Source organism: Vipera berus (genome assembly GCF_964194415.1).
Source record: "Vipera berus genome assembly, chromosome: W".
NCBI lineage: Eukaryota > Metazoa > Chordata > Lepidosauria > Squamata > Viperidae > Vipera > Vipera berus.
This window is the reverse complement of record NC_138210.1, coordinates 38,039,186-38,055,098: the sequence shown is the minus strand read 5'-3', so window position 1 is coordinate 38,055,098 and position 15,913 is coordinate 38,039,186. Positions and strand designations below refer to the sequence as shown.

At 43.8% G+C, this 15,913-nt stretch overlaps 1 protein-coding gene across 1 annotated transcript in view; it reads left to right on the top strand.

Annotated features, from left to right (window-relative positions):
• Window positions 1–15,913, top strand: part of LARP4B (La ribonucleoprotein 4B) — a 126,080-nt gene that overhangs the window by 50,022 nt on the left and 60,145 nt on the right. Inside the window, exons 4-6 of the mRNA XM_081342447.1 lie at window positions 3,662–3,798; window positions 9,177–9,280; window positions 9,580–9,690. Of these exons, the coding sequence (XP_081198573.1) occupies window positions 3,662–3,798; window positions 9,177–9,280; window positions 9,580–9,690 (352 nt within the window). The remainder of the gene's footprint in view (window positions 1–3,661; window positions 3,799–9,176; window positions 9,281–9,579; window positions 9,691–15,913) is intronic.

Here is a 15,913-nt window from a genome sequence, read left to right as displayed (position 1 = left end):
GGGATGTGCTGGGGTTTTTATTGGGGATTTTTATATTATTCTACTGTTTTTAGCTCGGGCTCTTATTTAATTCTTTTTTAATTTTTGTATTCTGTATTTTTTATGTGCCCTGTTCACCGCCCTGAGTCCTTCGGGAGAAGGGCGGTATACAAATATAATAAATGAAATGAAATGAAATGAAATGAAAATGGTCAATGGAATGTCAAGCAGCATTTGAGAGGCTAAAGAGACTTTTTTCTGCTGAACCTGTCCTAAAACACCCAGATCCCGACAAACCTTTTGTAATACAGGCAGATGCGAGTGATGTAGCGGTAGGAGCCGTACTATTACAAGAAAATGATGGGGGGACGTTGCAACCATGCGCATACGCATCCAGAAAACTCACAGAAACAGAACAACGCTGGCCAATATGGGAAAAAGAGGCATTACTAACATGGCGCCAATTTTTAGAAGGAAATAAAATACCTTTCCAGGTCTGGACAGACCACAAGAATTTGGAAGCACTAAAAACGCCCAGGAAGCTCACTCCTAAGCAAGCCCGCTGGTCCCAACATTTTCACCGATTCAATTTCACTCTCAAACACTTACCGGGGGGAAAGAACTTCCTGGCAGATGCATTATCCCGCATGCCCCAATATAACAGCACAAGAGTTACTGACTTTAAACCACTTGTACCGGAACAACAACTGGCAGCACCAGTCACCACCAGGGCACAAGAAAAAATGAAGCCGAAGGTAGATAGCCAAACTGGAATAGAATTCAGGAAATCTTTGGAAAGTGATGAATGGTTCCAGAAAAATAAACATGTGTGCACAATTAAAGATGGACTGCCATGGGTGGGGGAGAAGCTATATATACCGGCCACACAGAGAATCAATTTCATGCAACTGTGCCATGATACAAAATCAGCAGGACACTTTGGCTTTGTAAAAACCTTACACTTAACTAAAAGGCAATTTTGGTGGCCATCTATGAAAAAGGACATAGAAAGCTATGTGGGTAGCTGTCAAATTTGTGCGATGGCCAAAAGACTGCAAGGGAAACCGCCAGGTCTGTTACAACCGGTGGCAAACCCCTCAGCCCCATGGAAAGAAATAGCCATGGATTTTATCGTAGAACTGCCAGAAAGTAATGGAAACACCGTAGTCTGGACTGTCACAGATCTGTTCTCTAAGCAAGTACATTTCATACCTTGCCAAAAAATCCCGACCGCAAAAGCATTAGCAAAACTTTTTGTACAGCATATTTACAGATTGCACGGGGTACCACAACGCATCATATCTGACAGAGGGGTGCAATTTACATCGGCATTTTGGAAAGAATTTTTATCCCTCTTAGGAACCACCCAAGGACTGTCATCTAGTCACCATCCTCAGACAGATGGAGCTTCTGAAAGACTTAATAATGTACTTGAACAATATCTAAGATGCTTTATTAATTTTCAGCAGTCCGACTGGGCGGACCTACTGCCTTTCGCAGAAGTAGCATATAATAATGCAGTCCACTCAAGCACAGGTTACACTCCTTTTCAAGTAGCTACAGGCCAGAGTTTCAACCCAATACCAGAACTAACCCCAAAAGAACCGGTTATCCCTGATCTGAAGGAATGGATTGCTCAATTACAAAATACATGGCCAATCGTTAGGAAAGCGTTGGAAGATGCCAGAAAAGCATACAAGACACAGGCAGACAAAAAAAGAACCGATCCCACACCATTTAGGGTAGGAGAGATGGTATATTTATCCACAAAATACCTGAAATCACTCCAACCCTGTAAAAAACTAGGACCAAAATATATTGGACCCTTTCCAATTAAAAGAATCATAAACCCAGTAACAGTTGAATTAGAACTACCCAAAAATCTTAGACGAATACACCCAACCTTCCACTGCAGTCTATTAAAGAGAGAACAACAATCACCACTACGAGCAAAAATCCCACCACCACCACCCCCCATCATGGTGGAAGGAGAACAACATTTTGAAGTGAAAGAAATCTTAGATTCCAGAAAACACCATGGAACGATACAATATTTAGTGGCATGGAAACACCTCCCCTCCTCAGAAAATGAGTGGGTTAACAAACTCCATGTTAAAGCACCTAAGTTGCTTAAGAGGTTTCATACAGAATATCCGAACAAACCAGGCTAACATTTATATGTTTTCTTTCCCCACAGATGGACTCATCTTTTTTCTGAAAGGAGAGCCGAATGTCAGAATCCATTTATATCACATTTCATAATTGTATAGGTAGAACAATGTGCTTATTCTGGGGATTCTGCCATCTCTCCGAGGGGGCGGAGAGGATGGTTACTTAAGGCGATCTTCAAACAACAGGGAACGTTTGAACTGGGGGAGGGAGGGGGACAGACAGATCTGGATTGCATCTTCATTTACAACTGAAAAGGAAAGCAATAACCATAAAACCAAGGAGAGTTCCCTTTCCCATGGAAGGGCCTGACACCTAAGCAAATGATGAGAGCCTGACCAAATGGATGAGGGGAGGGGCTGAAATGGGAATGCTTTATATAGGATTGAAATGTAACTTTGTTAGATTCCGTCTTGTATTGCCACAATCTATTCCATCCTAGTAAACATTTTCCTTTTGGACTAAACTTGCATCCAAGAGTTCTTATTTCCTAAGATGTGGATTGAGGTGGGTCCTGACACCTGCCCACACTGCCAAAAGCACCAAAACCTGGTTCAATGACCGTGGGATTACTGTGCTTGATTGGCCAGCAAACTTGCCTGACCTGAACCCCATAGAGAATCTATGGGGCATTGCCAAGAGAAAGATGAGAGACATGAGACTGAAAAATGCATAAGAGCTGAAGGCCACTATTGAAGCATCCTGGTCTTCTATAACACCTCAGCAGTGCCACAGGCTGATAGCTTCCATGCCACGCCACACTGAGGCAGTAATTGCTGCAAAAGGGGCCCAAACCAAGTACTGAGTACATATGCGTGCTTATACTTTTCAGAGGTCCGATATTGTTCTATGTACACTCCTTGTTTTATTGATTGCATGTAATATTCTAATTTTCTGAGATTGTGGATTTGGGGTTTTCATGAGCTGTACGCCATAATCATCACAATTATGACAAATCACGGCTTGAACTATCTTGCTTTGCATGTAATGAGTCTATCTCATATATTAGTTTCCCCTTTTAAGTTGCATTACTGAAATAAATGAACTTTTGCATGATATTCTAATTTTTTGAGTTTCACCTGTATATAGCAGTAATTTTCCAATACTCTTCATGTAACCTAGTTACTGGTTTACTCATTTAATATAAAGTTGTAGCTTTAAACAGAATTAGCTGAAGCAAATGTAACCCACCAGCCACCTTCATGGCTGGCCATAAGTTTGGTAGATTACTCAATTTAATGCTTTTTAAAAGCATCTCAAAAATGGGCTGCTTTTGGCTTTCTGTGTCAAATTGTACAAGAAAAGCAAGACTTTACAATCTAAGAGATGAGAAAACCAAGTTTGGTTGTAATTGTTTAATCTTACTAGAAACAAAGGCATTTTAAAGTAAAACCATGATTGTATCTTAATATTTAGGAATAAACCTGAAGGCCAGTGCAACACTATGAAGGTCAATGTATTAATTGCGCAGAGAATCAGTTTTGTAGTAATGTTTTTCTTTTTTCTTCAACAGAGAGAATCTTGCCAGTGACATGTACCTTATATCTCAGATGGACAGTGATCATTATGTGCCAATAATGACGGTAGCTAATCTTGATCATGTCAGGAAACTGAGCACAGATAGGGATTTGATTGTTGAAGTGCTGCGATGTAAGTAATGGCAAATCAGGTAATATACTCTCTCTGTGTGTATATATACATATACATACATACAAATATATATATATATATATATATATGATTTATTTGCTGCCCATCTCTCCTCAAGGTGACTCTGCGCTGCTTACATTAAAAGCAATAAAACCATAAAAATAAATATTTCTGATACAAATAAAAATACAAATTACAATTACAAGATGGGGAGGGAGCAAGATGTGAGGGGGGGAAGGTGGGATCTTCTCTTAATCTATCAACCACTTCCAACGCGATACTCCCCTGTTGGGGCCCCAGGCCAACTGGCAGAGCCAGGTCTTCAGACCCTTACAGAAGGTCAGAAGGGTGGAAGCAGATCTCACTGTTCAGGGGGTACAGTGTTCAAAGGGCAGGAGCCACAGCAGAAAAGGCTCTTCTCCTGGATCCTGCCAGCCAAACTTCCTTGACTGCAGCATGCCCCTTCTGCCAGCACTGTCCCATTGAGGTGAGACAGTTCCTCAGGTAACCTGGACCCACGCCATGTAGGTCTTTAAAGGTGATAACCAACACCTTGCATTGCACTTGGAAGCAAACCAGCAGCCAGTGCAGCATGTGGAGCAGTGGTGCAACATGGGCCACTCTAGGGGCCCCAAGAACTGCCCACACCACTACACTCTGCACCAATTGTAGCTTCCAAATGCTCTTCAAGGGTAACCCCATGTAGAGTGCATTGTAGTAGTCCAAGCATGAGATGACCAGGGTTTGAGTGACTGAGCGCAGGAATTTTTGCACCATTATTTAGAATTAAAGAGGGCTTAGATGAGATGGGTGAAGTTGAACCTCATTTTTTTCCGTTAAAAAGCAATGTGTGTTAAAATGGTAACACAATTTTTTTTGGGGGGACACCTTAACAAATAGAAGAATTAAGTCTGTCTATACAGGTAGTTCTCGACTCACAACCACAATTGGGACTGGAAAATTTGTTGTTAAGTGGTGTTTTCATTAAGCGAGGCAACATGTGACCGCACCCAAATTTACTACATTTTTGTCACAGTTGTTAAGCAAATCACCACAGTTAAGTGAAACATCATGTCATCATGATTTGTGACCATCCTTGCTGGCTTCCCATTGACTTTGCTTGTCAGAAGCTGGCTGGGAAGGTCGCAAATGGCAATCACGTGAACCCAGGATGCTGCAACTGTCGTAAATGCAAGCCGGTTGCCAAGTGCCCAGATTGTGATCACATGACTGTGGGGAAGTGATCACATGACTGTGTAACAACCAGTCAGAAGTCACTATTTTTCAATACCATTGTAACTTCAAATGGTTGCTAAACAAATGGTTATAAGTCAAGGACTACCTGTATATATTCACTAGACTGAGTCAGGCTTACGTAATATATATGTGCCTGCTGGGTCCTTCTTGTGAACTGTGTAGCTTGCAAACAGCTATCCTGAATAATGGCAGTTTTCGTGAATACAATGTGCATTGAGTGCCTTTCTTTGAGCCTATATGCACTCTCAAGAAAATGTGTGTTGGAGTTAGAAGGCCTTTTAAGGAGTTGGCAACAGGATAAACTGACTTCTTTGCACTCTGCCAGAACCTCCTACCATCAAATACATATTTTTGTGAGACTGCATGATTATGGCACAAGCCTAGGAAAAGGCAGACCTTTAAGGAGGTCTCCTCAGCCCCATCCAAGCCCGTTTTCCAAATCAGAACAGCTGCACATCACTGTTTAAAGTAGGAACCCTGGTGGTGCAGTGGTTAAAGTGCAGTATTGCAGGCAAACTCTGCCCACAACCTGTAGTTTGATCCTGACGGGGTTCATGGTTGACTCAGCCTTCCATCCTTCCGAGGTTGGTAAAATGAGGACCCAGATTGTTGGAGGCAATATGCAAAAACATTGTAAACTTCCCAGAGAGTGCTGTAAAGTGCTATGGGGTGTTATATAAGCCTAAATGATATTGCTGTTGCTAAATGCTAAAGTTTAGGCGTGGAGATAGAACAGTTAAGATAATTTCTACCTTAGGCATTGGGTATGTTTGATGGTATAGTGGCAGGGATGAGCCTATAGCATGAAAAGTCAAAGATATCTTCTTCCCTCCAGAAGCCCTCTGGATGATACACACCCTTACCCTGCCTTGGTGTAGTTGTTAGGTGGTGGCAGAAGTAACTACAGTCTTCCAGACAGATGTCTTTATCCCACATCCTCTCACTTAACCCAAGTGTGTCACAGAGCCTGGGAGCTCCCAACCTATAGTCAACAGATAAAACATTCAGCGGCAAAAGAAATAAAAATACCATGCGGCTCAATTCACAACACTATCTTAAAGGAATCTTCTATAAAATGTTACAAAGGAAAATGTAAGTTTGAGGCAGATCTCAGGAGATAAGACATTTATGACTAACATAAGAGACACTGCTGCACAGAGATCTCAGAATGCATTAAACATAGAATATCTGAACTTCCATAGTATAAAATATATATCAGAACCAATAAAGATCTGACTTGCACACAGGAAATAAAGAATAACCTTAGCTCACTGCTGAATAGACTTTTATCTTTGTCTACCCAAGTAACGGTACTTTTGGATCAAGTGGTTTCTTTCCTGGTTCAGTTTTACCTGTGTTTGCTTTTTCGTTTTCTGGAAATTCCAAATTTTAATTTGGATCCCATGAAGGGTAGTCTCAGACTTTTGTTTCTCTTTACAGGTAATCCCCGAGTTACGAGTGTTCACTTAACGCTCGTTCAAAGTTACGTGATGAGCGCCCCCTAGTGCTTACGAGCAAGTCCTGAAGTTACAAATATTGCAGCACCATGGCACTCATTCGCCCTTACGAACGACTTCAGTGGCACTGCAACATTCACCCTATTCCCCCCCCACTCCTCACAACTGCTTCCCCCTCCCTTCCTGCCGTGCCGGACTCACTTACCTTACAAAATTCCTCTCTGCTGCAGTTTCTTTCCCTTTGAAGGAGAGGAGAATCGGCTTGGAAATGTTTTTTGCACCGAGAATGGAAGTTTCTGGAGTCCGTGATCTTGCGCAAGTGTTTGAAGTTGTGCCAAATCACGGACATCAGAAACTTTCATTCTCTATGCAAAAGGTGCCTGTCTCCTGCTCCTGCCCCCAACTCCTTTCTGCCTGACAGCAAGCCTGAAGCCTTCAACTGAGGGATAAGGCCAGGCCCCTTGCACCCGCCTCCAGCCCACCGGAGCTCGCTGCACTGGGGGAGAAAGTGACCCCGTTGTCCCCAGAGCCTTCCTCCAAGTGGCCCAGAATGGAGGCTGGGGGAGGCTTCTGCATGCCTCCAGAGGCTGGATCCAGCCCTCAGAGGACTGCTCCAAGTTGCTGCCACCTGAAATGGAACTTCCAAGGGCTTGATCCAAGACTCGGAGGGGTTTTCCTAACTGTTTGCTCCAGGAATGGAGGTTGGGGGGGGGGACTTCTGCATGACTCCAAGGCTTGGATCAGGCCCTTGGAAGCTGCGTTCCAGGCGGCAGCAGCTTGGACCAGTCCTCCGAGGGCTGGATCCAGCCACCAGAGGCATGCAGAAGTCCGCCCAATCTCTGTTCCTGGCGCAAATGGCTAGGAAAACACCTCCGAGGGTTGGATCAGGCCCTTAGAAGTTCCATTCTTGGCAGCAGCAGCTTGGAGCAGTCCTGTGAGGGCTGGATCCAACCTCCGGAGGCATGTAGAAGTCCCCCCAAACCTCCGTTGCTGGTGCAAATGGCTAGGAAATCCTCATGTTCGCTTAACGAGCCGCGTGCATTTTAACGAGCAATGGAGTGATCTTGTACCTCGAACGAGATTCACTCTACGAGTTTTCTATTTACGAATGGAATGGGCAGGCTCCATTACACTCGTACCTCGAGTACTACCTGTATTCCGGCACACTTTCTTCCTTTTACAGATAGTCCTCGAGGTACGTCCATAATGGAGTCTGCCCATTATAGTAGCATGTCACAGCAATCGTTAGGTGAAACGTGTCACCTAACGACCCCCCATCCCTGCTCTCCCCAATGAAATGTAAAACAAAGGTGCAGGTTGTTAAGTGGAGTGTGGGGTACCTCCTGGGTGGGGGAGGTGATTGGAGGTCTAGTACAGGCCCAGGTCCACTTGCCCTAGCCCTCCCAAGGCCTCGCCCACCCTCAAGATGCCCCATCCTCCACTTCCCACACCTTGGATCCCAACAGACCTTTTCCCACTCCCACCGGGTCCTTCCAGGCCTTAGGCCTGGTTCCCACCCCACCAGGCCAAACACCCTTCAACTCACCTTTTGAAGAGCTCTGAGGCCTTCCAGAGTGCTGGAATGATTTCCTTGTTTACATAGCTGTATGGCACGGTTCCGAAAGTGGCTGCTGTTTTGTCCCGCCCACAAAATAGCCACATTTGGGTCATTGCCACATGACTCGTGGACACACTGCTTCATTTTGCTGCCTTAACAAGCTCTGCACAGTGCTGCAGAAGCTTTCTGCAACATTCAGAAGCTTCTGCAGCACTGTGGAGACCTTTCTCAGACAGCAAAATGAAGCAGCTTGTCTAGCATCCACCTTTTTGTCCCCACTCACAAATGGGCAGAACAAAATGGCAGCCGCATTTGGGTTGCTACTGCATGGCCCAGGGACAAAGTATGTTGTTCTGCCTTAACAAGGTCTGCACAGTGCTGCAGAGGCTTTCTGCACCATTGAGAAGCTTCTGCAGCACTGTGCAGACCTCTCTAAGGCAGCAAAATGAAGCAATTTCTCTGGTGGCCATTTTGTCCCACTCACAAACAGGTGGGACAAAATGGTGGCCATATTTGAATCGCCACTGTGCAGCCCAGGGACACATGGCCTACCCTGCTTCTACCAACATGAGGTTGGAAGATCTTTAAAAGGTAAATGTGGGGCATAATGGGCGTGTGGGGAGTAGGCCCAAGCACTGTGGGGGGTTGAGATGGAGAGAGGCGGGGGGTGCTGCAGTGACCTTGTGATGGATCGTAAGGGCAAATGACAGCAGGTCCGCCACAGCCATTGTAACTTGGGTTCACATGGGGTCATATGTAGCTTGGAGGGGGGGGGTGTCTGTCTGTAATTTTGAAGTTTCATTAAATGGCCTGTCATACCTCGAGGATTGCCTGTATAAGAGATCAGACTGTAGTTTACAGGAGAACAAACACCATTCTGGAAAAGGGAGAGGGCAGTTGCTATGAACTCCTCAATCATATTTCAGTTAGAGCAAATATAGATCATGGCTCTGAACTTGTCCGGGAAGGGTTAAAACAGGGGGAATCATATTTTTAATAAACAACTGATCTAATGCTCCTATCAGTTAATAGAGTGTTAAAAGTAGTAAATACAATACAGAACTCTACTTGTTGATACCAAAGCAACAAGATTGTTCTTTTTTCAGCATTGCCTTTAGTCCAAGTTGATGAGAAAGGTGAAAAAGTCAGGCCAAACCAAAATCGCTGCATTGTAATTTTACGTGAGGTACCCGAATCTACTCCAATTGATGTAAGTATATTATTTCAACAGCAAAGCTTGTAGATTTTTTAAATTTACAAGAATACTAAAATACTAATAACAGAGAAAATACCTAGAGCATTTTACTATTTAGTATTTCGTAGTCTGTCTTGAAATTAAGCAGCACTATGTTAGTTCCTAGATACTCTTTACAGACAGTTCTAATATGGCTTCAGTTGGGGGGTGAATCAATCTTTGGCTGTAGTTCTCAATGAACCCTTCTTCTCTCCAACCCTTGCTGTCTATCATTCCATCCATCCATCCATCCATTATCTATCTATTTATTTTAGGAGGTTGAAGCACTCTTCAAAGGTGAGATCCTGCCCAAGTTCATCAACTGTGAGTTTGCCTATAATGACAACTGGTTTATTACATTTGAGTCTGAAGCAGATGCGCAACAGGTAAGTTTTCTTTTTTGTGTGCGGGTTTGTGTGCACGTGTGCATATATTATATCGAATTACCTATTTCAGAGATTGTCTGTTTCCAGTTACTCATGGCTGTCAGGGGAAAAACTTGTTTAAATGAAACAAGAGACAACACACAACAAAAGTCTTACTTCAGGATCCAGAGGTTTATTTAAATTGAACACACAGATTCAGTACTTACATTTCAACAGCTTACTGCAATAAGGGCCAAATGTACAAGCAGTCATTAAGTGTGACAGCTTAGTGGCCAAATGGCAACACCCTTATCTTTTGAGGCACACTTTATACCTTAGTACTATGCCCACCTGTGGTGTTCTGGAACCACCCATTAGCCATTCCATTTCCCTTTTCTTGGTAAAACCATCAACGTGTGACTTTCTGGAACAGTTCCTTCACTAGTTCCCTTTCCTCGGAACTGACCACTGGGTTAGTTCCCTGTTAGTTCCCTGTTCTTGCTTTGTTACCCGAGCCAGTTTCCTGTTTTTCCCTTTCCCTGTTCCAACCACTACTTTCCTCACTACCATTTCTACACGTGTCATTGCAGAAGTTGTACCCGTTAGCAAGGGTCAGTTCCTCTTTTCTCATACATTCTTGTCGTATGTTTTGTTTTTGTGAAGAAATGTGTGCCAACCACAAACTGTCACTATTTCCTACTGAAGGTCAACAGCAAGCGAAAGCCAAGTGCTTGTTAGCAAGTTCAAATCTAAACTATAATTGATTAGACCACTCATTAAATAGTTATCGATATATTTTTCCTTTCACAGTCCCTACTTCTTGTCCGTAAGGACAACACTTCTGTTTACTATCCAGAGAATAGGGATATGAACAAAAGGTTGCAAGCATCACCATGTAGTTTAAGACTAGATGGGGCTATCTATTTAATGTTTCAAACTGAACTCTTGTTGATTTATGACCAACAAGGGAGGTTTTACTTCAGTGCTGTCGTAGCAATATAAGTTTTATCCCAAGAAGGTAAGTACGTATCTGGGCTATTCAACCTTCTCATTGTAGCATACGTTGGATCCCTAATAGATAGGCTAATGCTTAAGCGTTGCATAAGCGAGGCAACAGAGGGATGCTGTGAGGGAGCCCATTCAGATGATGTTATGGAATATGCTCGGTCCAATGTCGGAAGAGAAATATTTGAGGGGGAGAAAGTAACATTGTGCTCCATAGCCCGAGTGCTCATTGTCATTAAAGGCGTTGTTGCAGGTTTATGACAAAGGGAGGACACACACTTCCTTATCAATATAACAATGAGGTAAAGGAGCACAATAATACAAAATATAATAAGAAGTAACATTAAGATTCTCCCTCCAAAGCCTGAAAACATTCTGGAAAGTATATTCCAGAAACCTCCTGTACCAAAAGACCCAAAGGGTGTCACCAAGTCCTTCAGTGACAGCCCTTTGTCTCCTGGAAATATTGTTGAACAGGCTTTGATTGCCATCTGGGATTAAGATGCAATAAGATTTGCCTATTAATTTGCAGGCTCCACCATCTTTAGTTAGCAGGTAATCAAGGGTGACCCAATTTTGTAAAACTGTTGTCCTTACGACTGTTAATTCTGCACCAATCACTTCTAACCCGTCGGCAGTGGTGTTAGCCAAACTCTCCAAAAAACCAGAGAAATGTTTACACTGTTCCCACAGTGGACTTGAGGGAACAGAGTTCCAAAAAACCTGGTACCAACCATTGTGCAGTATTTCTCGCTTATACAACCGAGCTGGAGTTGAAGCCCGAAGATCTGTAGGTTCTTTCAGAGGCAACAAACCTAGAAAAAATACTCCTAGGTAGCATAGGCCTGCCCATCCCATGGGGAGTATGCTGTATGCATGTGTCCCAGAAACAAAATATATGCCCTGAGGGGCCGTAACACCATGGAGCCATCTAGCTGGATCAAAAACAACTCAGCAACCATGGCCCAAGCCTCCTCAACATTAAGGGGCCTGAGATATGGGGGAGAGGAAGTATAAACATCCATTTGAACTAATGCAGTACAGTGAGAAAATGTGCATTCTCTGGAACCAGCTAGCCAACAACACACCGTAATTCAGGGAACCAAAGAACGCAACTGAATTCTGGTCAATGTGGGTAGCGGCACAGAGAGTGTATTCAAGCTAGCATGAAACGCATGATCCAAACACAGATATTTAACCCAAGGATCAAACGAACAGTCATCGCTTGAAAAGGGGTCACAAAACTGAGCGTCACTATCTATAGTATAGGAACAAGGCCTAATGTTGGGGGTCCCACGATACTCTTGCCATGAGGAGGTAATCAAAACACTAATATTACAGGAACTATAGCCTAGTGGTATTGTTCCTAGAGAGGTTAGATTGAGGCCGTTTGTTCCAATGCACACCTTACCTTCTTCGATGTCATGAAGATGGTAGTGTCTCACTATGCGTTGGAAAGGCTGCTTTTTACTTAATCTGAGGCATGTCTAGTGTTAAGTCACCCCACCTATGGTGGTGCCAGCAGAATGGCATGGTTCTGCCAAACAAGGAAACCATGTCCCCTCCTGCTCCTGAGCCATAGTTGCATATCCAACATTCACTCTGGTCAGCCGTACTATGGGCGGCTCGATAAGCCTCAACCAAATTCAAATGCATATTAGTAGAATAGTCACAGAGCCCCTTCATAGGAGGTTCAGGGTCACTGAGCAAATGCATTTATGGTGAATTGGTTCTGCTCTAGGGGGAAAGACATCCTGAGACACACATTGGGTGCCAATAGGCGTAAGTGTGACTTGGGTGTTGGTAGGACTAAGAACAGGGGGATACAAGGTATTATATAAATTGAGACAAGGTCCAATAAACAAAAGGACCCAGATTGTTGGGGGCAATAAGCTGACTTTGTAAAAAATGCCGCTGGGGGGGGGCGAAAGCCCTAATAAGCAGGCATATACATAGAATGAAGGCTATTGCTAAGCACATTGATTTGTGCTTCTTAGATTGTAAGCCACCCTGAGTCTTCGGAGAAGGGCGGGATATAAATGGGAATTTTTTTAAAAAAGCACGGGCATAGTCCATACAGCAGGCATGAGACATCATCTAACACAGACTGTTTCCTTTATGCGCCTGTGGGCATCCATTACGGAGAAGCTTTCAAATCATCGGAAGTTGACAAATCTTGAGGTTTCTTAGTGTCTAGGGTACAGTACCACAGCTTCCTCATTTGGGGGCACCACCTTCTTGCAATGCGTTGTATGCACCCAAGAGGTCAGACCTTCACACTTCACAGCAGTGTTGGTGGTTAATAAAATCTGGAATGGTCCCTTCCAACGAGGACTTAGGCAATTCTTCCGCTGAAACACTTGTCAAAACCCAGTCGCCTACTTTCAATGAGTGGCAAGGGTGCAGTGGTTCCTTGGGCAGGGCTGCCACAACCTGTGAATGATACTGTTTTAAATATGTAATAAGAGTGCAACAATAGTCCAGCATAACAGCATCTAGTATATGAATGTCATTTAGATATAAGGTCGATGGAGGGGAAGTTGTCATTTGCATAGGGCATCCCATTACAGGTAGTCCCCGAGGTAGGAGCCTAATAGAGCCTGCCCATTAGGCTCGTAATCGTCAAATGAATCAGACTCAATATTACAACATTTTAAAATCAAACTCATTAATTGAATCAAATGGGTCATTAAGTGAACAAAGATTTGATTTACTATTTCCTCTGATAGCTGCCTGAAATGACTTTTCTTGTCGCTGCTGCAGGCTGTTTCCAGCTGTAAATCAGTTTTTTCCTGTTTCAGTAACCACAGTACTTGTAAACTGCCTCCCAAGTAGGCAGTAGGTTGTTTTTTAAAAAAGCCATTTGTTGCTAGGCAGCTCAAGCTTCTTCAAAGGGGGGGTGGAAAACTCTATGATTGCAGCTGCCACTAAAGTAATTAGCTCCAGTAGTTTACAGAAATCTCTGATTGCTTTAAAACACACACACAAACACTTGCCGGCCATTAGCTTAAGCGTCTCCAGCCAGGAATGCAGAGGGAGATGGGGGTGGAGTTTACAGAACTGTTGGCTTGCAACAGTAACTGAGATGGAAGGGACCTTGAGGTCATCTAACCCACTGTATTTCTGATAAATGCCTATCCAGACTCTTCTTAAAAGCCTTCAGTGAGGGAACAGCCACAACTTCTGGAGGCAATTTAAATTTAAAACACTGCTCCTTATCAGGACAAGCCTCTCCAGCCAAAATCCAAAATTTGGGGGGGGGGGAATTTCCTTCCTGTAAGTGTTAGCAGAATCTCTGATGGGTCTATGCTAGGGAAAGGAGCAGCAGCAGCCACATGTTATAAGTTTCAGGCAAATGCAAACAATCAATCTTGCAAAGTACTGTACTTACAAAGCAATAAAAAGCAGAGCAGTTCCCAAAGTAATTACAAACAATACAGCACAGTACTACAGAGTAACACAAAAGAATATTTTAAAATACTTACAGAAGTAATTCTAGCTCTCTACAAGCACAGTCCTCAAGCCCAGCAAGCAGCAGATCTTGCACACGCAGCTCCAGGAAAGCAAAAACAAGTGGTCCTGCCGGCCTGATCTTGCTTGGCCATGTAACCAGGCACCAAAAAAAAACCCCACTTCTGGCTTCTCATAGGCCTGATCTGGCCCAGGCAAGTCACAGAGTTAAAATGGCCACCACAGAGGTCTGTTTTTGATCACAATTTTGAATTTTTAATATAAGTACCCTTCCTAAATAACCTCGTTTTTGTGAAATATCGCTAAATAAATGCTCGTATCTGGGGGATTACCTGTAGTATTTCATGGGGAGAGAGTCCAGTTTGTTTGGAGGGCATCAGTTGTATGTTTGCAAGTGGCAAACAATTTGGCCACTTGAGGTTAGTATCCTCACATAATTTTGCCAATTTATTTTTCAATGTAGCATTAAATCTCTCAACTTTTCCAGAAGATTGAGGGTGATTCGGACAATGAAGCTTCTGGTTGATTTGGAGGGCTTTGCAGAGTTCTTTGATAATTTGGCTGACAAAATGGGAACCTTTATCGCTACCCAAATAGATAGGAATGCCAAACCTGGGTAAAAAGTCTTTTAAAAGTCTTTAGCTACTGTTACTGTGTTAGCCTTTGCACATGGATATGCTTCAATCCAACCGCTATACATGCAGACCAGGACCAATATGTATTCATATCCACAACACTTGGGCATTTCTATAAAGTCCATTTGAGCATGTACAAAGGGTCCCCAAGGAAGTGGATGAGATCCAGTTTGCACCTGTACAGGGTGACCAACATTATGCTGTTGGCAGGTAATGCATGAGGAGCACACATGTTTTGCCATCATATATACTCCTGGGGCATACCATTCTTTGTTAATAGCAGATGTCACACCTTCCTGGCCAACATGGGCAGGCCCATGTTGGAGGCGGACAAGATAGGATAACAAAGACCAGGGGCAAATGGGCTGCCCATCAGAGTGGCGCCACATGCCTTCCGAATCGGGTGAACAAGAATTTTTTGTCCACACAGCCTGTTGCATTTCAGCATAGCAAGAGCTGGAGGTGCATCAGAAACATAGGCAAGAGGAGAGGAAGGGGGAGGTGACACCATAAGGGCCTCCTTGGCCATGGCATCAGCTAGAGAATTCCCCATAGCAACCTTATCTGAAGAGGTTTGGTAAGCAAGACATTTCACAACAGCAAGGCGGGAGGGAAGGTGGAGCACATCTAAACGGTCTACAACATGGGGAGCATTTTTAATCGGGGTACCCTGAGCAGTAAGAAAGCTGCAAAGTTGCCACAATTGGCCAAAATCATGCACCACCCCAAAGGCATAACAGCTATCTGTATACACAGTACCAGATTTACCAGAAGCATACTGGAAGGCCTTGGTGAGAGCAATGAGTTCAGCAACCTGTGCAGAGTGGACCCCAGGTAGACGGCCAGAGAGTAAAAGGCTCATAGGGAGAGCATACAGCAAAACCAGTAACCAGGTCCCCATTGGGGGACCTAAAACAGGAGCCGTCAGTATATAGAATAAAATCAGGGTTAGCAAGGGGGAATATCAGAGAGATCCTGTTGTCGCTTAGATAACCTGGAGCAAAGGAACTCGCAGTCATGGGTCTTGCCATCAGAAGGGACAGGAAGGAGAGAAGCAGGATTTAAGGTGGGGCAGCGCTGTAAAGAAATATGCGGGGATGAGAAAAGCAGAGCCTCGTATTTGGTGAGTCAGG